The sequence below is a fragment of the Phyllostomus discolor genome, chromosome 4 (assembly GCF_004126475.2).
Source record: "Phyllostomus discolor isolate MPI-MPIP mPhyDis1 chromosome 4, mPhyDis1.pri.v3, whole genome shotgun sequence".
Taxonomy (NCBI): domain Eukaryota; kingdom Metazoa; phylum Chordata; class Mammalia; order Chiroptera; family Phyllostomidae; genus Phyllostomus; species Phyllostomus discolor.
In genome coordinates this window covers 84,169,922-84,191,820 of record NC_040906.2, presented here as the reverse complement: position 1 = coordinate 84,191,820, position 21,899 = coordinate 84,169,922, and the positions used below count along the sequence as shown (strand labels likewise).

Here is a 21,899-nt window from a genome sequence, read left to right as displayed (position 1 = left end):
TTCTCTAAATGTCAAGCCTTCCGTATGTTACCATGAATTTTTTCCTTTCATTTTTTTATTTAGATATAATTGACATATAACATTATATGGGTTCCTGTTATGATTGTGAATATGCAAGCATAGTTTATTCTTTTTAAAATATTTTATTGTTATTTTGTTACAGTTGTCCAAATTTTTCCCCTTTGCCCTCCTCCGCCCATCCTAACCCCTACTCCCACAGTCAATTTCCACACTGTTGTCCATGTCCATGGGTCATTCATACACGTTCTCTTCTTTTTTTTTAATTTATTTTTAGAGAGGGAAGGGAGGGAGAAAAAGAGAAAGAGAGAAACATCAATGCCGGGTTGCTGGGGATCATGGCCTGCAACTCAGGCATGTACCCTGACTGGGCATGTACCCTGATTGAACTTGAGACACTTTGGTTCGCAGCCCGCACTCAATCCACTGAGCTACACCAGACAGGGCTTACATGTTCTCTTCTAGACCCTTCCCTTTCTTTCCAACATTATCCACCTCACCCCTCCCCTCTGGTCACTTTCATTCTGTTTCATGGTTCCATGTCTGTGGTTCTATTTTATTCATTAGTATACTTTTTGTTTATTAGATTCCTCTTATAGATGAGATCAAATTGTATTTGTCTTTTACCACTTGACTTATTTCACTTAGTAAAATATTCTCCAGTTGTATCCATGCTGTCATAAAAGGTAGGAGTTCCTTCTTTCTTTTTGCTGTGTAGTATTCCCTTGTGTAAGTGTACCACAGTTTTTTAATCTACTCATTTACTGATGGGCACTTGGGATGTTTCCAGCCCTTGGCTACTGTAAATAGTGATGCTATGAACATAGAGGATCATAAGTTCTTTTGAATTGGTGATTCAGGATTCCTAGGGTATATTCCCAACAGCAGAATCACTGGGTCAGAAGGCAGTTCCATTTTTAGTTTTTAAAGGAAATTCTATACTATTTTCCACAGTGACTGCAGCTCCAAGATGACTATAAAACTATAGAAATAAGAGCTCGTGTTATACATTTATTTTTATTCTTTATCCCTCATTCTTTGCAAGCTCTAGCCTTCATTGTTTCTTGCTTCCTCTCCTACAATTTTCTTCACTGTCAGCACAATCCAACCACATGAAAACTAGTTGCAGATTCAGTGTTCTTTTTCTTTTTTTTCTAACATACTCCTACCAAAAGTTCAGCCCAAATTTCCTATTTGAAGCCTCCCAACCACTGACATATAGACATTGGTACTTATCACCAATATGTTGGTTCTGCTGTCTCAGACCTCATGATAAGATGGCACTTCATTCTCTTTTGAATTTAGGTGTGCCCATGTGAATGTGAGTGGAAGTAATGTTTGCCACTTATATGTGCTTCTTTTTTCATACCCTGATAACCTCTCAGATGATAAAGTCTGTGTTAGCATCCCTGAATGAAGACAATGTGAAAAGGGGGCATTTGTTAATGTGTTATGAGTATGACACACAGAAATGGCACAATTGCTCATGACTTAGGCCACTGAAATGTAAGGTTGTTTATCACAGCATAATTCAGCCCATCAAGACAATGCAGTTGACTTAATACCTTGCCTCTGTGCATCTATACTGCCTTGTCTTGCCTCTACCTCAATATTTCCAATTTCCTGTTTGTCTTCCTTATAGATATATATTCCATGAGAATATGGCTTATATCCATGTATCCTCCATGCCCACCATAGTGTTTTGCATATTGTATCATATCAAAAAGTACATGGTGAATGAATGAATAAAAATGCCCACCCCATGCTGACTACCTCCTGAAGGTAATGCTGGTATTCCTGGATTTTGTCCATTCTCTGTGAATAAACCATAAATCTACTCACAGTGATGGCAGGTGGTACCCATATAACTGGTGTCACTGCAGTTACAATAGAAGGTAGTCCAGGACTGGGAACACCTTCCTCCATGTTCACAATAGTTTGGCAAACACCTAATAGGAAATAAAGTGAAGCAATCAAAATACACTAAATCATTTGAAATAAAGAAAAAGCAAAGACGTCATATCCAGCTACATGAATTGATAGTGTAAATTGGTCTCCTATACTTCTTTATATTTATACTCTTCTATACCTATACTTCTCTATACCTAAAACAGATTTCAATGTCGTAAAAATAATATGATATATCATAAGAGGTTGGTCCAATTACTTGACAATGAAGGCTCCATGCTGAATCAGGCAATCAAGTTAAGGATTTCAACATGGGGGCAAAAATCTCATGAACTTGAGGTTAATATGAAGGGGCTAGAATCTGTAAGGTCTTTCATTTTCCATAGAACAAAATGTACAAAGATTGTAATTTTATACTTTGGAAAGGTTTTACATGTTTAATACTTATTTTAATTAATTTATTTTACAGATAGAGAGGAAGAGAAGGGGTAAAGGTGGGGGAGGGAGAAAGGGAGAAATGTGCTTACTGTTCCGCATATTTATATAATAATTGTTTTATTTTTTATAATAAATTCTCACCCAAGGAATATTTATTGATTTTAGAGATAGAGGAAGGAGGGAGGGAGGGAGGGGGAGAGAGACAGATAGAGAGGGAAAGAGAGAGAAAGGCGGGAGAGAGAGAGAAATCAATGGGGGAAAGAAACATTAGCATTTGCTCCCTATGTGCACCCCAACCAGGATCAAATCCACAACCTAGGTATGTGTCCTTACCAAGGATTGTATACGCAGCCTTTTGGTGTGTGGAAGAACACTCCAACCAATGAAGTTACCTTACCAGGGCTGGCTGATTCTTATATGTGCCCCAACTAGGAATCATATCTTCAATCTTGGCCTATCAGGATGACGCTCTAACCAAACTCAACTGTCCTGCCAGGGCCTTGGGATTTGGATTTTTATTTTTTAATTTTTAAGAAAAAATTAAACACACTTCTTTGTATCACAAAGATGTGAATATGTAAACGTGCATCCTAAATGTTCAGTGTCAAACTTATTTGGCTTTGGAATCTTTTTTGAACAATATCTTATGGAACCAGAATTTTGGGATTCCCCCCTGGCAAGCACTATTCTAGAGATATACTGATTATCTGCCTAGAAGACTTGGTGTGTCAATATTTTCTGAAGATAAAAACGTACCGGCATCATTGTGAAATGAAATTACTCATTATAGTCTAAGAAACTCAATCAACTCCTATATGAAATTTAACCTGTAGACTTTTCCTTCATCAAAGATTTAGTATAAAAACACTGAGTCATAACATCTGAATGCACTTACATAGTTTGTGGAGTTGATATATTTTCCCCTTGTTTTTATTGTCAACACTAATACAGATGTCCCTATTTTCCATCCTTTTCCTTGCCTCCATCCATTCTGCACACCCCTTCCCTCTGGCTGTCACCACACACTGTTGTCTGTATCTATGAGTTATGCATACATATTCTTTGGCTAAAGGGGAAAGGTGCAGAAAATTGTGGTCACTGCCCCTATGTCTGTCTTTTGGAGGATAACCAGGGATCTACTTTTAATTACTATTTTAAAAGGCAACATGAAATTTGAAAAGAATGTACTTGGTCATTTAACATGCAAAAAAATTATATCAGTTTTAAAAGTACCAATACCACCTTAAAATGAGGGTTTGCTACTTATACTGAAAACAGTATAACTATTCTAAAAAGTACTTTCATTATACACATTAAAAACTCTGAAACATTCATATAATTTGACCTAGCAATTACACTTAAATAGCTATCTTAAGGATACATTTAAAAATATGGAAAGTATGCATGCTAATTATCATTATTCATAGTGATTTCATGATGAGTCAAGATAACTGTTCAAGATTAGAAAATTTCTTCAGAATTAGTTTCATGTGGAACATGAAACTAATGCACTATCATAAAGCTACTACAAATGATGTTCACAAATGGGATTATAATGGACTGGTGCTGGATTATGTGGAAACTCAAGATGTAAAGCATGGTCACAACAAAATAAGATAAACACTTTATTTTGCAAAAATAATAGGGAAACAAATGTTAAGTGTCCCTTTTTCTAATGGGAGTGAAGGCAATGTTCCTTTTTTTTTTTTTTTTCTCCTGGACAGAGATCATAAATTTTAGGATCACATATTTCTAAGTATGAATTTCAGATCAGCCATTTGCTACCTGGTGTCTTTGGCTAATTCTCTTCACCTTTTACAATACATGAATTAAAATCTTGATACTGTAAGCCCTGTTACTACTAAGAGATAAGCTGGCAAGTGCTCAATATTTACAATGAATAAAATTAAGAGTAAAAGCAATGATAAATACTGAAATCTTCAAATCCATCTTTACAGGAAAAAAAATCCATGAATTTAAGAGGGGAGAATGTGTAAGCAATGAAGTTACAGAAATGGTATAGTACTGTAAAAGCATTTATTGTGGAGCCACTGAAGAGTGTGATTGACTTAAATGTGTCATATAGGTAAGAAACCCTCCAGCAATGATTGTTTCAAAGCCCAGAAACTAATATTCCTGCATATGTTCAGACATATTATTAGACATTTTCTGCTCAGCACAGCAAACATTTCATTGTGCTGACAGTGTTTATGCTTAGGAAGAGTTTATTGGTAACTCCTTGGTATCCATCTATGACTTAGAGGACAGGGGAAAAATAGGACTCAGTAATTTTGCTGTGGAACATGTTCACAAAAAAATAATAATAAATAAATAGACCAAAAATTGTTCTCTTTCCTACTCCAAATGTTAACGTACTTCTTGGTTTTTACCCCCAGTTCATGGTCTTGGTGGAAAGGGAAATAAATAAGATGAACCACAGTCCCCACTACCCACTACTATTGTGCTGTTGGAAGTTACATAAATCTGAAGCATCAGTGTACTCATTTACAAATCCCAAGCCTTGATGGAGAGTCTTGGAATTAGCTTGTGAATAAATGCTCACCTGTTCCACACCTTATTTTCTTTTGCATCCATGCATCCTTGCTCCTAAGTATTGCTTCTCTCTCTTGCAGTGTATTTTTCTCCCTAGTTTCTTGTCTGAAGCTGTCAAGTTTTTACATGACCTCTTCATACTCTATCCCACCCATCCTACTTCACTACTCCACCCCAAACACACAAACACACACAGATTCCATGACTAGCAAATAATAGTATTATTGCTATACTTCCTTCTTTGAAAAAAAGGTAAATTGTTTTAAAGATGGAAAGCTGAGCAAAGCCAGTCAGGTCAGTAGGTTCTTATTCTACAGTTCTTTTCATTTTGGCATGATGAAAATCCAGATCAGCCTCTTCTTGGTGGTTGACAGTATATAGTAGAAAACTCAGTGACAACATTTTCAGCCATGAGAAGAAAACTTGTCTTCATTGTGTGTGTGTTTTGGGCCGGGGGGGGGGGGGGGAGAGAGAGAGAGAGAAAGCGAGCACTTAGGTGCAGCCTGCAGGAGGAAAAACTGAAATGGAGAGAATCCTGACAGTATTTGCGTGGCTGGTTCCTGTTGTTCCCAAGACTTGGTTGACCTACTGAACTCTGTGAGGGCTGGTTGTTTAACTATATTAGATTCTGTGAGATACCACAAGATATTTCCAGGACAACCCCCATCTTGTTCAGGCAAGTTCAAGTTGGAATTCTGTTATTTTCATCTAATGGAATCATTCTATAAACAAATAAACAAACAACAACAAAAAAGAAATAGAAACATTTTTTCCTTAGAATCTATAGTTAAAGTATTTAAAAACTCATAATTGCGAAATTCAGATGGGCATGCAGGAGGAGGGATCTTGGGGAAATGTAGGAATATATGACACTTTGAGCACATCTTTAATAAGCCTCACACAGACCTTTGTGTTGAAATGTTAATAAGCTTAATTTACTAATGAAAATGTTGGCTAGAAATTCATTCCATTAAGGTCAATCAAAAAAAGAAGACAATATTGTATTTTAGTAGAGAAAATGAATACTTGATTATGGGAAAACCTAACATCACTAGGAAGACAAAAAAATAATGAATACCTACAGGACTGCCTTGGGGTTGGTTCATTCTGGTTCAATAAACACTGTGATTAAAATAACTCATCTGTAAAGTAGACATTCTAAATAAAAGATGCATAATCGCAATTTGCTTATTTTAAAAGGGCAGGCTTATGAGCATAATTTCCATATTCTTTAAGCAGTTCATTTCAGCTGGTGCTTTCTTTTTATCTCTATTTGATATAAGCTGATCACTTAAGACATGAACCCAGAAAAAAACTAGTGTAGAGCTACCAAAGTGAAAAGACTGCATTAAGTTTGAGAGCTATCATAGTCTCATATTTTATTCAAATTGTTCAGAGATAATCACTTTGAGCACATACCTGTCTTCTAAAATCCTAAATATGGATAGTGGAGGAGTAGGTGGAAGCTATGCTAACCTCTTTCCAGGACCAATCTGGAACTACAACAAAATGGTAGAGAAATCAGTCTGAATAACAAACTGAACACTAACCAGAGAGAAGCCTTATAACCAAGGACAGACAGAAGAAACCACTTCACCACAAGGAGACTGGTAGAGAGGACAGAGGAGGTGTGAGAGAGCTGTCTGGGCTCCCATGGGCAGCAGCTGAAGTTCCAGAGGGACGATATTTCAGTGGCTAGGCAGTTCTCCCTGAGAAGTATAGGGTCTAAACCCTAAGCTAGGTTCCTCAGCCTACAGCACCAGAGATGTAAAGGAACCCAGATAACATACAGCTGTTCAAAGCAACAGAGTTTTTGACTTCCAGGGAGAGAGGTAGGGGCTCAGACAGCCTCTTAAAGAGCCAGCACACAAAATTTTGTTTGCAGCCACTTACCCTGAGCTCTAACAGAGGGAAGGCAGAGTGAATTAAAGACACTTAAGGACACTCTGTGGTTGGTGGCTCTAGGGAGAGAACTGAAGGAATGGCTGCCAGGATTCCTGTGTTAAGTCATTTCCCATACTGCAGAAGTCATCTTTCTCAGGCAGAGCACTCCTCTCCAAGTGAAATCAGCCTAAGGGAATGCAATAGCCCTGCCCACAGAAAGTACCCAGTGGTGCTTAAGCCAGGCAGCTGATTAAAACTTAAGGCTACATCACAGATCAGGTTAACAACAAATACAGAAAATATAAAGAAGCAGCCCAAATGTGAAGACAAAGATGCAGACTCCAAATGAAAAAAACAAAACAAAACAAGAGAAATCTCCAGAACAAGAAATAGATGGAATGGAGGACAGAAATTTATCAGAGAGTTTAGAAAAATTATTATAAGGATTAATAGTCTAACAATAAAAATGGCACTGAATATGTATCTATCAATAATCACCCTAAGTGTAAATGGCTTTAATACTTAGACCAGAAGACATACAGTAGCTAAATGGATGAGAAAATAAGAACCATATATATGCTGCCTCCCAGACACACACCACAAATCAAAAGATACACAGAAACTAAACGTAATGGGATTGAAAAAGATACTTCATGCAAATGAAAAGGAAAAAAAAGCTGGAGTAGCAGTACTTATGTCTAACAAAATAGACTTTAAAACAAAGGCTATAGTAAGAGACAGAGAAGGACGCTACATAATAATAAAGGGGACAATCCAACAAAAGCATAGAACACTAGTAAACATTTACATACCCAACATAGGAGCACCTAAGTAAGTGAAGAAAGTCTTGATGGACATAATGGGCAATACCAGCAGAAATACAATCATAGTAAGGGATATTAACACCACATTGATTTCAATGGATAGATTTTCTACACAGAAAATCAACAAAGAGTTGGCAGCTCTAAAGGACACACTAAATCAAAAGGAATTAAATGATATTTTCAGAGCATTTCATCCCAAAGCAGCAGATTATTCATATTTTTCAAATTCACATGGAATGTTTTCTAGGGTAGACCACATGTTAAGATACAAAACATGTTTCTATAAATTTAAGAAGATTGAAATTATATCAAGCATCTTCTCTGAACACAATGCTATGAAATAGAAAACAATCACAAGAAGAACACTGCAAAACACAAGAGACAGAAGCTAAATAACATGTTATTAAGCAATGAATGAGTCAACAACAAGATTAAGGAAGAAAACATACAATACCTGGAAACAAATGAAAATGAGGACACAACAATCCAAAATCTGGTAGACACTGTGAAAGTAATCCTAAGAGAAAAATTCATAGCATTATAGGACTATATCAGAAAAAGAAAGAGAGAAAGAGAAAGAAAGAGAGAGAGAAATAACAAGCTCAAATAAACAATCTAAATAAAAATTTAAAGGAGCTTGAAAAAGAACAACAAAAAAGCCCAAAGTGAGTAGAAGGAAGGAAATAATAAAGATCACATTAGAAAGGAGTGAAATAGCATTTAAAAAAAGATACAAAATATCAAAGAATCCAAGAGTTGGTTCTTTGAAAAGATAAATGATAAATTAGATTGACAAAGTTTTATCCAGACTCATCAAGAAAAAAAGAGAAAGGGCCTAAGTAAATAAAATTAAAAATGGAAGAGGAGAAATAACAACTGACAACAAAGAGATATAAAAGTTTGTAAGAAAATATTATGAACAACTATATGGCAACAAACTGGACAACCTGGATGAAACAGGTAAATTCCTAGAAACATAGAGTCTTCCAAAACAAAGTCAGGAAGAATCAGAGTATCTGAATAGACACATTACACCTAATGAAATTGTAGTAGTAATCACAAAACTCAACAAACAAAAGCCCTGGACTGGGTGGCTTTACAGGTGAATTTTATCAAACATTCTGAAAGAACTAACACTTCTTCTCAAAGTATTTCATAAAATTCAAGAGCAGGGAAGGCTCTAAAACTCATTTTACTTGGACAGCATTATCCTAGTTCCAATACCAGATAAAGATGCTACAAAGAAAAAAAAATCACACACACACACACACACACATACACCAATATTCCTGGTGAACAGATGCAGAAATCATCAACAAAATATTAGCGAACTTAATACAATTCACCAAAAAGATTATGCAACATGATCAAGTGGTATTTATTGTGGGAATGCAAGGTTGGTACAATATTTGCAAATCAATAAATGATAAACAACATAAAAATGAAGGATAAAAACCACACAATTATATCAATAGATGAGAAAAAGCATTTGGTTAAATCTAGCTCCCATTTACACTAAAAACTCTTAGCAAAGTGGGAACAGAGGGAACATACCTAAACACAATAAAGGCCATATATGACAAACCCACTGCCAGCATCACACTCAAAGGGCAAAAACGATAAGTGTTCCCCTTAAAGGCAGAAACAAGACAGGGTTGTCTACTTTCACATCTCTTATTCAACATAGTACTGGAAGTCCTAGCCACAACAATCAGACAAGAAGAAGAAATAAAATGCATGCACATTGGAAAGGAAGAAGTAAAACTGTCATTATTTTCAGATAACAAGGTACTGTATATAGAGGACCCCACAGATTCCACCAAGAAACTACTAGAACTGATCAATGAATTCAGCAAAGTAGCAGGACACAAAATTAATATCCAGAAATCAGTTTCATTTAAAAAAAAACATTTTATTTATTTATTTTTAGAGAGAGGGAAGGAAAGGAGAAAGAGAGGGAGAGAAACATCAATGTGTGGTTACCTCTCTTGCACCTCCTACTGGGGATCCAGCCCACAACCCAGGCATGTGTCATCACTGGGAATCAAACTGGTGACTCTTTGATTCATGGGCCCATGCTCAATCCACTGATTTACACCAGCAAGGGCCAGTTTCATTTTTATATGCCAACAACAAACTAAGAGATAAATGAAGAAAAACAATCACATTCACAATTGCTACAAATAGAATAAAGTGTGTAGGAATAAGCCTAACCAAGGTTGTAAAAGACTTGTGCTCGGAAAATTATAAGACACTGAAGAAAGAAATTTAAGAAGATATGAATGAGTGGAAGCACATACCATGTCCATGGAGAGGAATTAAAAAACATCATTAAATGTCCATACTACTCAAAGCAATCTATAGATTTGAGCAATACCTATCAAGTATCCGATGACATATTTTTCAGAACTAGAACAAGTATTTCAAAAATTTATTTAGGACCACAGAAAGCCTGCATAGGAACAGAAATTCTGAGAAAGAAAAACAAAGTTGAAAGAATCACACTACCTAATATCAAGCTCTAGTATAAAGTCATAGTAATCAAAACAGAATGTCACTGGCATAGAAACAGACACATAGATCAATGGAAGAGAATAGAGAGCTCATAAATAAACCCACAACTTTATAGTCAATTAATATTCAACAGGGAAAGCAAGCATAGACCATGGGCTAAAGATAGTCTATTCAATAAATGGTGTTGGGAAAATTGGATGGATACATGCAGAAAAATGAAACTAGACCACCTTCTTATGCCACACATAAGAATGAATTCAAAATGAATCAAAGACTTAAATGTCAGACCCAAAACCATAAAAACCCTAGAAGAAAACAGGCAGCAAAATCTCAGACATTGCTCATAGCAATATGTTGTCTGATGTACCTCCCTAGGCAAGAGAAAAATAAACTGGGGCTACATCAAACTAAAAAGGTTTTGCACAGCAAAGGAAATCATCAACAAAATAAAAAGACAACCCACAGACTTAGAGAACATATTCACCAATCCATCTGAAAAGGGGTTAATATCCAAAATTTAAAATGAACTTACAAAACTTAATATAAAAAAACAAACAACCCAGTTAAAAAGTGGGCATTGGACCTGAGTAGACACTTCTCCAAAGGGGACATACACATGGCCAATAGACATATGAAAAGATGCTCAATGTCATTAATCATCAGGGAAACATAAATTAAAACTACAATAAGATATCTCATACCTGTTAGAATGACTATCATCAATAAATCAATAAAGAATCAATGCTGGCAAAGATGTGGAGAAATAGGAGTCCTTCGCACTGTTGGTGGGAATGCAGATAGGTTGAACCACTTCGGAAAACAGTTTGGGGATACCTCAAAAAAGTAAAAATGGACCTGCCTTTTGACCCAGCAATCCCACTTCTGGGAATATATCTAAAGGAACCCAAAACACTAATTCAAAAGAACATAAGCACCCCATATGTTCACTACAGCATTATTTTCAATAGCCAAGATATGGAAGCAGCCCAAGTGTCCATCAATAGATGAGTCGATAAAACAACTATGGGACATTTACATAATAGAATGCTACTTGGCCATAAAAAAGAGGAAAATTTTACCTTTTGCAATAGTATGAATGGATCTAGAGAACATTATGCTAAATGAAACAAGCTGATGAGAGAAAGACAAATACCATATGATTTCACTCATATGTGGAATTTAATGATCAAACTGAACTACGAGGAAAATGGAACAGACTCATAGATGGAGAGTAGGATGACAGCTAGTGAGGGGTGGGTTAAGGTGTGGAGTGACTGAGCGAAAAGGAAAAAGGACTCATGGACACGGATAACAGTATGATGATTGGTGGAGGATAAGGGTTTAAGGGGACTAAATGGCAATATAAAAATACAGTAAATATTAAAAGAAATAAATAAAAAGAAAATCTTAACATTTCATATGTAACTGGGTCTGAATAGTTATGGCATCTTTTTGTGTACAATGCTTAACAAAGAATAATTTTGGCATGAACACAACAGTTTTTTCACACTTCTTGGGAACAATAGCAAACAAGTAATGTTTATGTGTCAGTGAACACTTAGGAAGCAAGACAGACAACCCGGAAGCTTTGCACCTCTTTATAAAGGCAGAGTGTGCATTCTGAAGAGAAATAAATGAAAAAGTTGAAGGAGACATAGAAAAAAGTTAGGAATTAAAGGGGAAAAACAATTTAACAGGGATGAAAGTTATATACAAATTTCATATAAGAATTTATATTTCTTCCCCTCCCCTCAAATAAACATTTTTCCAAAAGAGAGAGACCATTGATAGTTGAGGCTGTGGAAAGAAGAGTTCTCCGCAGTGGTCCACAGACCTCAATAGTGCTCACCATCCAGCCTTCACAGGTATGTGGTTCTGGCTTTACTGTTGTTTTTGTGAAGTGCTGGATTATTCACAAGAAAATATGAAGAGATAAAATGCTTCTCTTTAAAGGTTGATGCACAGCCAAGACACTCTTCAAGGAAAGAAAATAATTTTATAAGATCTGAAGAGATTAAGCCACTTGGAAGACTAGATGCAAACATTTCTGGGAATTTAAACCTGAGTCCAGTTTCAAGCATCCTGGCAAGCACAATTTTTCCCCCTTGCATTTGGGATAACAGAAGGGCTCCTGAAGTTCCCCTTGAAAAAGATCAGAGTGGTTATTTCCCTCAGATAGTTTTAGCTTTAGCTGAGACCCAGCATGAACTTCCAGCTGAAGTGAGTCCTTAGAAAAGCAATAGTAAAGCAGTGAGATTCAAGATATTTCTGGAAAAATGAATTTTGCCATTTTGTTTATAATTTAAATTTTTTATAGAAGAATGTGAATTTTTGCCTTTCCTTAAACAAAAATCAGATTATAGAGCAATAGTCATAGCAAATTTAATGACTTTATATGCCAAGTTTATATTTTGAGTTCAATTTTCTCTCCTGAATTCCAGACTCATAAATTCAGCTGTCTGTTTCACAACTCTACTTGAGTGTCTAAGAAATATTTCCAAAATGTGTCCAAATCTAAATTTGTGAACTCCTACTCTAACAGGATAGGTCAGAGCATGGGTCTCTGGAAAGTAGGGCAACCCCACTATCCCCCCAAATCCCTCAAAAAAAAGCAGTGAGGGGATGGGGAAGAGTGCCACAGAACAGAAAGCACAGGGTATGAGGCACATTGCATAACAAAGGCACATTAACAGCCCAAGACTTCCTGAAGGGAGGAGCTGTGGAAGAAGGCTGATGCTCAGGGTATATTGTGAATGTGACTGTGACAAAGTGCTCTGGCATAGTGATTTAGCAGAGTGATCCATGACATAGCCAGGTGGGAAACTGATTTGGTGCCTGTGTGAGCTGGGGGGACTGGATGCCCACCCTGGATGCCTGTGCATGGCTGGGGACTTCTTGTCCTGACTAAAGATGGCAGCCGAAAGAGGGTCAAATACACTGGGGAGTTGACAAAAGTGGTGGATACTAAAACACCATTGGAAGAGCCAGATGTTTGGCCACTCAGGAAGTTCTGAGTCATGCCTTTGAAATTGGAGGTCATGAAAAAATACAAGGGTCGGTCTGTGGGTCTGTCTGTAGGGCTGGAGGTCTTGAGGCCCATTGTAAATATCTTCAGCGCCCTTCCACAACAGAAGACAGTGACATAGCTAAAAGCACTGCAGGGCACCTGTCTGGCCAAGAACAGAGACACACTGGTGAACTGATGGTGTTGGGAATAAGGAAATTAAGAACTAAATTTCCTCTAATAGACAAGAACCACATTGTAGCTAAAAGGAAATGACAAAGTACAGTTAAGCAAACATCCCGTGTCTAGCAGACGCTCTCCCCTGAGTAGGCTAGATAAGCAATGCTTTGTAGTTTTTAATGAGAAAATAGAAAACGAGCTAGCTAGAGCCAGGAGATTACTAGGGTAATAAACAAACAGCCTGCCTTCCCGCCTTATGCAAAAATGCTTGGTTTGAAATTCCCGCCCGCGGTCTCTGTAAGCGAATTGCTAACTGCCATGTCTGCTTCTGTATAATGCTTGCTTGCCCGCCCCTAAATAAGAACGTAGTTATACGCACTCGGGGCGGCTCTCGGTTGCAGTTCCTTGTGGGCACTGTGTCGCTGGACACTTTGAGAATTCGCCCCTGTGCAGGTTAAACTTGGCCAATAAAATAACACCTTTGAATCCCTGAAAGTCTCCGATATTGGTTCTCGCGTGTGCTGGATGCTACAATGGCTGCAGTAAATGCAGGTCCAGAGGAAAAAAACTGACACTGCAAGGACTCAGGCTGGTGCACACAGACTTGTGAGAGATGGTTAGAGCTGAACTGTGACTAGGAATGCTGAGCTGCAGACTTCTGCATTTCTAAAGGGCAGTACTTTTGAATAGCAGGTTCTGAAACTGGTCTGGCTTGGCGGAGGGAGGCAGGGCTACTCACTTATGGGTATTTTTAAAGGGAGCAGTACTTAATGACAGAAAGGCTCATGCTCATTCCCTCTCTCTCTCCCCCTGCCCACTCCCACATGCCTGATACAGAGAAGTCACTCTCTTGGTACTGAAGATCTTGGTACAGGACTTTGGAGTTTCTCCCTCTGGTTTTTTGGCATTTAGACATTCTGGGCCTCTGGTCCTGCTCCCCAGACAGAAGCACTCATGGGACCAGGTGATGTGGGGCCCACCAGGGCCTTAGACCCCATGGAAGATGGATCCTATGTTGTATGTATGAAACTAACATCATATTGTCTATCAAATATACTTTGAAAAAAAAATACATCTGCCAAAAATGGATTTCTGAATTGGCCTGAGATAGGTCTTTTTCCTTGTAGCAAGATTGTAGTAAAACTGAAAAAAAATCAATAGTTCTATGGTATTTGTAAATTTTAAGGGAATTTAACCTATTGAGAAAAAGTCTTGTAAATTCCAATTTTAAAAGTATAAGATAACCTGGCTGGCATAGCTCAGTGGATTGAGTGCGGGCTGGGAACCAAAGTGTCCCAGGTTCAATTCCCAGCCAGGGTACATTCCTGGGTTGCAGGCCAGAACCCCCAGCAACCGCACATTGATGTCTCTGTCTCTGTCTCTGTCTCTGTCTCTGTCTCTCTCTCTCTCTCCCTCTCCCTCCTTCCCTCCCTTCCCTCTCTAAAATAAATAAATAAAATTTAAAAAAAAAATATAAGATAACTAGTTTAGACCTTAAAAATCTCCTGTAGTAGAATGTCTCAGATTAAGTTCACTATAGTTAAATGTTAAATTTCTGAATATTTAAGTTTTATGAATATTTGTGGCATTCTGTTTTATTAATGCAATGAATTGAACTACTTCAAAAGTAAATAAAACTTATAAATGTAGTTTAAAACATTTAAAGGCACTTAAATAACTAAATCCACAAATGGGATTAAGCATGTTTTCAAAGTCCTCTAGCCCTGATTACTAGTACTTGCTGGACTTAATAAAATACAGTATATAAGCTGAATTTAATTAAATAAGAAATAAACCTTTTTAAAAGCAGAGTTCTGAATTCATAATTTTAAAAATCTAGTATCGCTCTTTGAAACTAAAAGCAAACTTTCCCAATAAAAAAGTCATCCTTTGTGGGCATCCCGTTACCATTAAAACTTGCTTTGGCTCATGATTCAGACCATAAGCCCTGCCCACCCCCACTCTGAACGGGTGCTACACTGCTCTCCATGCTCTGCATGAGGACTGGGAGCTTTTCCTCTGGCAGTGACTTCCACTTATTAAACCTAAAGCTGTCAGTGTTACCAGTTTCTCTGCTTTTATGTGTCTCTTTGTCACCTTAGTGAGTGCTTTTTGGTGAAAATAAAATTTTAGGTTCAATCTGTTAACCAAATTCTCCTCCAAAATGTCTGAAACTTCTTTAAATAGTATTTAGGTGACTCTGTCTATTCCAATATATCCAAACTTAAATTTTATTTTATTTTTCTTAATTTGTGAGTATTAAGTTAAGTGCATCACCTTCTTTTTTTTTTTTTTTTGCATTATTTTAAAAAAATATTTGATGGCTATTTTTAAAAATGTTTTCTAAGGATTTCCTCTTGTTGTACACATTGTCCCAATGGCTTTTCCATTGTTTCCCTGTTATGCTTTTTTGCTGTTCATGCTACCTATGAAGGTCATTGCCATTGATATAGTGGGTGTCATTTCCAAAACTTAAAATTATATATCTGCTTTGACCTAGACATTCTACTTCTTATAATAATGCTCCAGAAACACTTTCTTTACATATGAAGATATATATAAAATTATTATCATTAGAAGTTTAAAAGTTTCTATTATTTTAGAAATGGTTGATAAACTATGGCACATTCACAATATAGATTGCTGTGAGGCAATTAAAATGAATATGGACATTGATATGTAAGGATAGTAGAAGCTTCTCCATGTATAATATATTTTTAAGGACAAAAGCACACTCTAGAGTAATATGTTTAGCCTCTGCTTTTGGTGTCCTTTGTTACATAGAAAGAATACGTCTGTTAGCATATAAACCAAATTAATAATCTGTTATAGAAGTTAACTGTTGAAATAAAAGTATCATATCTGTCTCCGTATACTTCTCGATTGGTCATGGTTTTTACAATAAAACTGGAAGAAAATATGTACATGAGATTATATTCACATTTTATTTTGTTTTAAACAACAAAGAGGAACTCAGTCCACTTAGGAAATGTTCTCTAAGAAGAGATAATCATGCTACCCCAAGAAACATTCTCTGTGCAGGGCCAAGACCAGCTGAACACGAGAAGTATTCCAGGAGAATGAGTCTCTTTCAATGCATAAATCTACTGAGGTTTGGTTTACTACCTGGTCATCAGGTGGGGCAGGGGGAACATTCAACTCAAGCCTAACTGACTACCTTCTACCTCCCTTATTAAACTCTAGAAGTAAGACTCAATGGGTGGTGCCTTGGCTCTTTGGAACTAAGCCGGTCTGGTGATACACTCCCAATGATCACCTTTCATTTGCCTCTCTATCCATCCATGTAATTTTAAAAGCTACCTGTAAAAATTAAAAGTTTCTTTTGCCTAAAAAAATGCACAATGGTTAACTGTGTGTGCCTAAGTGTCTGTCCTTCTAGTGGCTAGTTTGATGTTTTTATGGTGTAGACACATGTACACACCCAACAATCCTCAACTTGAACTCATCTATGAGGGAGTCATCTGTTAAAACATAAATCAGCCTCAAAAATACTCAGTGTATTTATATGAACATTTATACAAATATTTTCCTCAGTATAAAATTGCTTTCTTCTCCAGTTTCCATGGTAGATTAAAATAAATAGAACATCTATTGTAGGCCTTTGAAATCCACAAATGTTCAGATAACTTGTTATCTATAAATGAGTCTGAATGTATGCTCAACTATATTGCTCCTATAAAAAGTTATTTCCTTTTTTAAAGAATCTTCATCCTTTTTTTATACAGTTGAAGGTCAATTTCAATTTCTGTATCCTTTCCTTAGCAAGAAAAGAACAAAACATTTCAATAGTCTTCAAAACACAAGCTGAGTAATGTAAGCCTTTAATGGAGCTCTTATATTGAAAATCATTTAGGTTGCGTTCCTTTGTCTGTTTGCTTTAATTAGCAGCTGACTGAATTGATCTTGTTTTAGTCAGATAGCTTTTCTGAACACTTTTGGAATCTATTTCTATGCCTCTCTATTCTAACAATTACCATAATCCCATTTTGCCCCACAGCTGGATTTTCATTATAATTGAAATTTGTTGTAATTACAGCAGATGCAGACACTAAGGAATTAAGTAAATAAAAAAGAAAGTGTTAGAAGTCAGTTCCTAAATTTTCCAGGGTCTAGTCCACAGCAAGGTGTCAATTGTCAATTGTTGCTGAGATAATGGACAAAGCAATGGTGGTCAAATAAGTTTTCTGTGCACATCAGCAGTCCTGGTAGAACTTCAGGGGTTCAAGACAGAACTGGGCACCCACAGTGTGCTATCCTGCCTGCCCTAACATTGGTAGTCAATGGGCAGGAAAAGGGAAAGATTCTCTCTCTACTCTTTGGCAAACCTAAAGCTTATGATTGAGAGACGCCCAGGGCTCTTCAGAGGACGTCTCTTCAAAGCAGAGAATGTTTTGAATCAAGAATTTCTCAGTGTTATCATGAATCCAATGGCAAATCATTGTTATCTAGCTACCTAAGATTCAAAGATGCATATTGCCTTTTCCCAAGTAATAAATTACTGTGTTTTCTTCAAATCACAGGGGAAGAGAACTTTATCACTTTGACTAAATAAGGTGGAATCAAATTTCTGTAATCAATCCATTTGTCTTAGTGGCCTAGAAGTGATTCCTAGGAATGAAAACATACAATGCCATGCACTGATAGGATCTGGCTTTTATGGGAGGAAAATCTGGTCTGGTGTTTGTACTTTATACTGGTTAGGTAAAAGACTTGATGAACTTTGAAATAGATTTTTTTAGTGTTACATAGATGGTATTTTAATGTTTATGTTGAGACTAATTAGCAAATGCAGACAGTAGAGCTTTCCAGGATATCAGAATAGTCATATTCTTAAGTTTTAGGTCACTACTCACATTCAATTATAAATTAGAACAATTCTATTATCTGGATCAGTGCTTCTCAAATTTTGGCTGAAATGTAGACCCTGATACAGTAGGTCTGGGGTGGAACCTGAGGTTCTGGATTTATGCAAACTTCCTGGAGATGCCAGTGCTGCTGGTCCTCACACTGCAGTGAATATCCTACAGAGATTGTTCAGGGGAGGTGCAAAATGTGAAGCTCCCCTCCTTTTTGGTTTCTTATTGCAAATGTTTCTGTTGTTTTTATATTAAAATATTATAGTTTTCTGGTGTCAGAATTTAATGCAATGCACTAAAAATATGCTAGTTTTGTCCAGAGTAACCCTGAAGACATTGGTGTAAACCTTCTCATGTCTTTCCTGTGTATTCATGGAAACAAGAAAATTTTATTTGGGGAAGGCTATCACAGCCCAGTGTCATTACATCTGTTGAGGCTTCTGCAGGCAGAGAAGCGTAGGGGAGGGCACTGTTACACTTAAATGTACTTAAACCAGACAAGCTTAGGAACATCTGCTTGCCACATATCCTTTCTACTGCTTAATAATGAAGCAAGAACAGATAAATTGGTAAATATGACATCTAAACAATGTCATACTATAGAAAGTGATAGCACTATGCATTTACCTTGTTTTCTTATTTGTAAGGATACACAGAGTCCTCAAATTTGAAATTAAAAAGTTACATTTATTTTTTAGTGCTTCTGAGTAAATCTTATTAAAATAACTTATTGCAAGACAAAGTATTCAAATTTTCACAGGTTGACAACTATATATCTCCATGAATGAGGGTTTTCTAAACATTTAAAAAACAAAAAAGATAGCCACATAAAATTGATGTTGAGACTAAGGTATGTCTGCAATCTGTAAACCCTTGGTCAATGCCTTTTATTGCTTTCATAGACCAAGTTTAGAAGTATTTAATTTGATTTTCAAATATTGATTTTGCCTGCTACGGATAGTCCTATGATGTTATTTAGTAGAATAAAATTATTTTATTGCCAAAAAACACCACATATATATTAGCCAAGGTGGCAAGTTACAATTAGGTTGATCAATCTCCTTAGAGGTTCTATTAACCAGACTTCTTCCAAGGTTTTATTTTCCAGTGAGATGAGTAGTGTCTACTCTGGCCCTGGCTTCTGTGGGCACTGCCATGGCCTCTAGATCCCACAAATAATGTGAATAGACATGGCACCAGCAGAGGCAGGATTGCCCATCATACTGACCCATTTGATCCAAAGAACAAACTTATAATGTTCTTTCATTTTTCACTTTAAAGGTCATGCAATACAACTAAACTTGAGCTGGTGTTTGAGAACCAAAAGCTTAGGCTTTCCTTTTTGAGCTCAGAGACTTTGCTATGACAGAGTGAGGGTTGGTCTGGTACCTTTTGTGTTCCACTTAAGGTATAGTGCTGGGTTCCTTCACCAGGGTGACAGAATGCATTCAGATAACCCAGATGTCAGGTTAGAGAGACCCAACTTCAGTCCCAGTTTTGACATTCTCTAGCTCATGTGACATCTGGCATTAATTATTCCCTTCCAAGTTTTAATTTTATTTTTAGTAAAATCAAGACAATCTCCAAACTATTCAAGTGCTAAACTCAGTTAGCTACTCAGCTTGTGCATGCAGTTCTGGCATTTCCATTCTCTGTTGCTAACCTTGGATACTTGTAAGAAAGGTTACACTTCATTTTTCCTCATTTAAGTTCCATCATTTCCTGTCTACTTGAATGGCACACCTGACTTCCTGGTGGAAACTAAGCAGCTACTGCTCTGTGTTAAAGATCTGTATCCCGGGCATGAGATTTAGGGCGTGAGAGTTGTGGCAGCAGAGACCAGAACCGGACTCAGTGGCCATGCACTGCCTTGTGACAGAATTGCTGACAGCCTATCTGCTGCTAATAACACTAGTGTCAGCCCATCAACACATTCATTGGCCCCTGACCTTGCATCTGGAAAGGGTTTTGAATTTGATGACACATTTGAGCCAATGTGTCATGACCCTTGCAATGGACACTGTGGAGAACACATGCAAGAAAAAAATACACTAAAGTCTACCTTATATAATTATAATTTTTCTTTCAACTTATTTAGATTTTTTATTATTAAACATAAAAGTATGAAAAATGAAGTTTAAAAGGTTTTCGTATTAATGACCAGCTGAACGTAGCTTCAACTCCTTAATAGTTAAGGAGTAGTTACATTTATATTAGTCCTAAAACTATCTCAGCCCTTTGAAGTTAACCAAGAGGCTGATGTGCCCTCAGTGAAAATGAGTTTCTTTTTTTTTTTTTTTTGAAAATGGACTTAGATTTATTGTAAATATATATTGCAAACACTAGGGCAACTAGTAAAAAAATTTTTTTGTTGGTAATTCTTTTTTTTCATTTAGTTTTTTTATTTTAATCATTGTTCATATACAGTTTTCTCCTTTTTACTCCCAATCCAGTCCCCCCTCCCACCCTCCCCACTTCCCTCCCATTACCACCCTCCCCTTAGCTTATGACCATGTGTGCTTTAAGTTTGTTCCTGTGAACCCTTCCCACTGTCCCCTTAAATTCCCTCTTCTCTCACCTTTAACAGGAACCTAAATAACAAAACAAAGAAACAAGCAAAATATAACCAAAATCACTGAAATAGAGGACAGGCTGACGGTGACCGGAGGGGAAAATGAGTTTCACATCCTGTCTTAGGTCAAGGAGGAAACATGGGATGGGCTCACAGGATTCAAGTAAAAGCTGATAATTCCAACCACCAGGGAGAACAGGGCCTTTAGGAAAAGCTGAGCTTGGGCACTTGAATATAACGGGGGGCTTGCTCCTCCCAGGCCAGGCCTTCGTTTCTTTGTGCATTGACTTCACTCACTCCACATGTGTCCTATCTTCCCACCTGTTGTAAGGAATATGGCTGCCAGTTTCTAAATTCTGCAACCTAAGTCTTCTTCTATTAAAAAAAAATATACTTCCTCTCTACTCTAAGTTTGGGACTCCCTGGAAGGGGCCAGCTTAGCCCATCTTGATGGATCAGACCTCCCAATTGCAGGTCAGGAATTATGTAAGAATGCAATGCAAACTCCCACAGAAACAGGAGTGGGGAATGGAGATAGGAACGAAAAATCTCAGATAACGGCAGAAGTGAGGGCTTAGACATAAAATCATACATGGCATCTAAAGCACTGCCCTTGGTTCTCATTTTAACCCACTAATCTGTACATCCTTGGATTCATTATCTTTCACCTATGTGTGAAAACCCTTCCTGTCATTTTAGGGACAGCTTAAATTATAGCTTAAAAATGAATACTTGGTAAGCCTACACTATTGTGTCTCTTCTCAAAATTAATCCACACCAAAAAAATTAGTCCTTAACTGTTCATCACTGCACTTTTATTCGGTGTAATTGAATGGCATATTGGCAATCAATTTTTAGAGGACTGAGAGCACCTTTCACTTTTTGATTTTACTTTTTCCATACATGGATGAGAAGAATAGCTGTCACTCATCCTGCTTTTCTCCTTTCTATGTCTGTGGCAGACACCATTATTAGTCACTGCAGTCTTTCTCCCGTGAAACTGAACTTCTGTGGAATCCCTCAGAATACTCTATGAAGCCAGCATCACAAGCATCGTGATGGGTTCAGAAATCATAGCCTATTTGCCACCTCTAGAGTTTTACAAAGTAAATGATCAATTGTGCTAC

General features: G+C 37.0%; 1 protein-coding gene across 1 annotated transcript in view; it reads right to left on the bottom strand.

Moving 5' to 3' along the window:
• Window positions 1-21,899, bottom strand: part of CNTNAP5 (contactin associated protein family member 5) — a 959,167-nt gene that overhangs the window by 367,185 nt on the left and 570,083 nt on the right. The window contains exon 11 of the mRNA XM_036022576.1: window positions 1,861-1,967. Coding sequence (XP_035878469.1) covers window positions 1,861-1,967 — 107 coding nt within the window. The remainder of the gene's footprint in view (window positions 1-1,860; window positions 1,968-21,899) is intronic.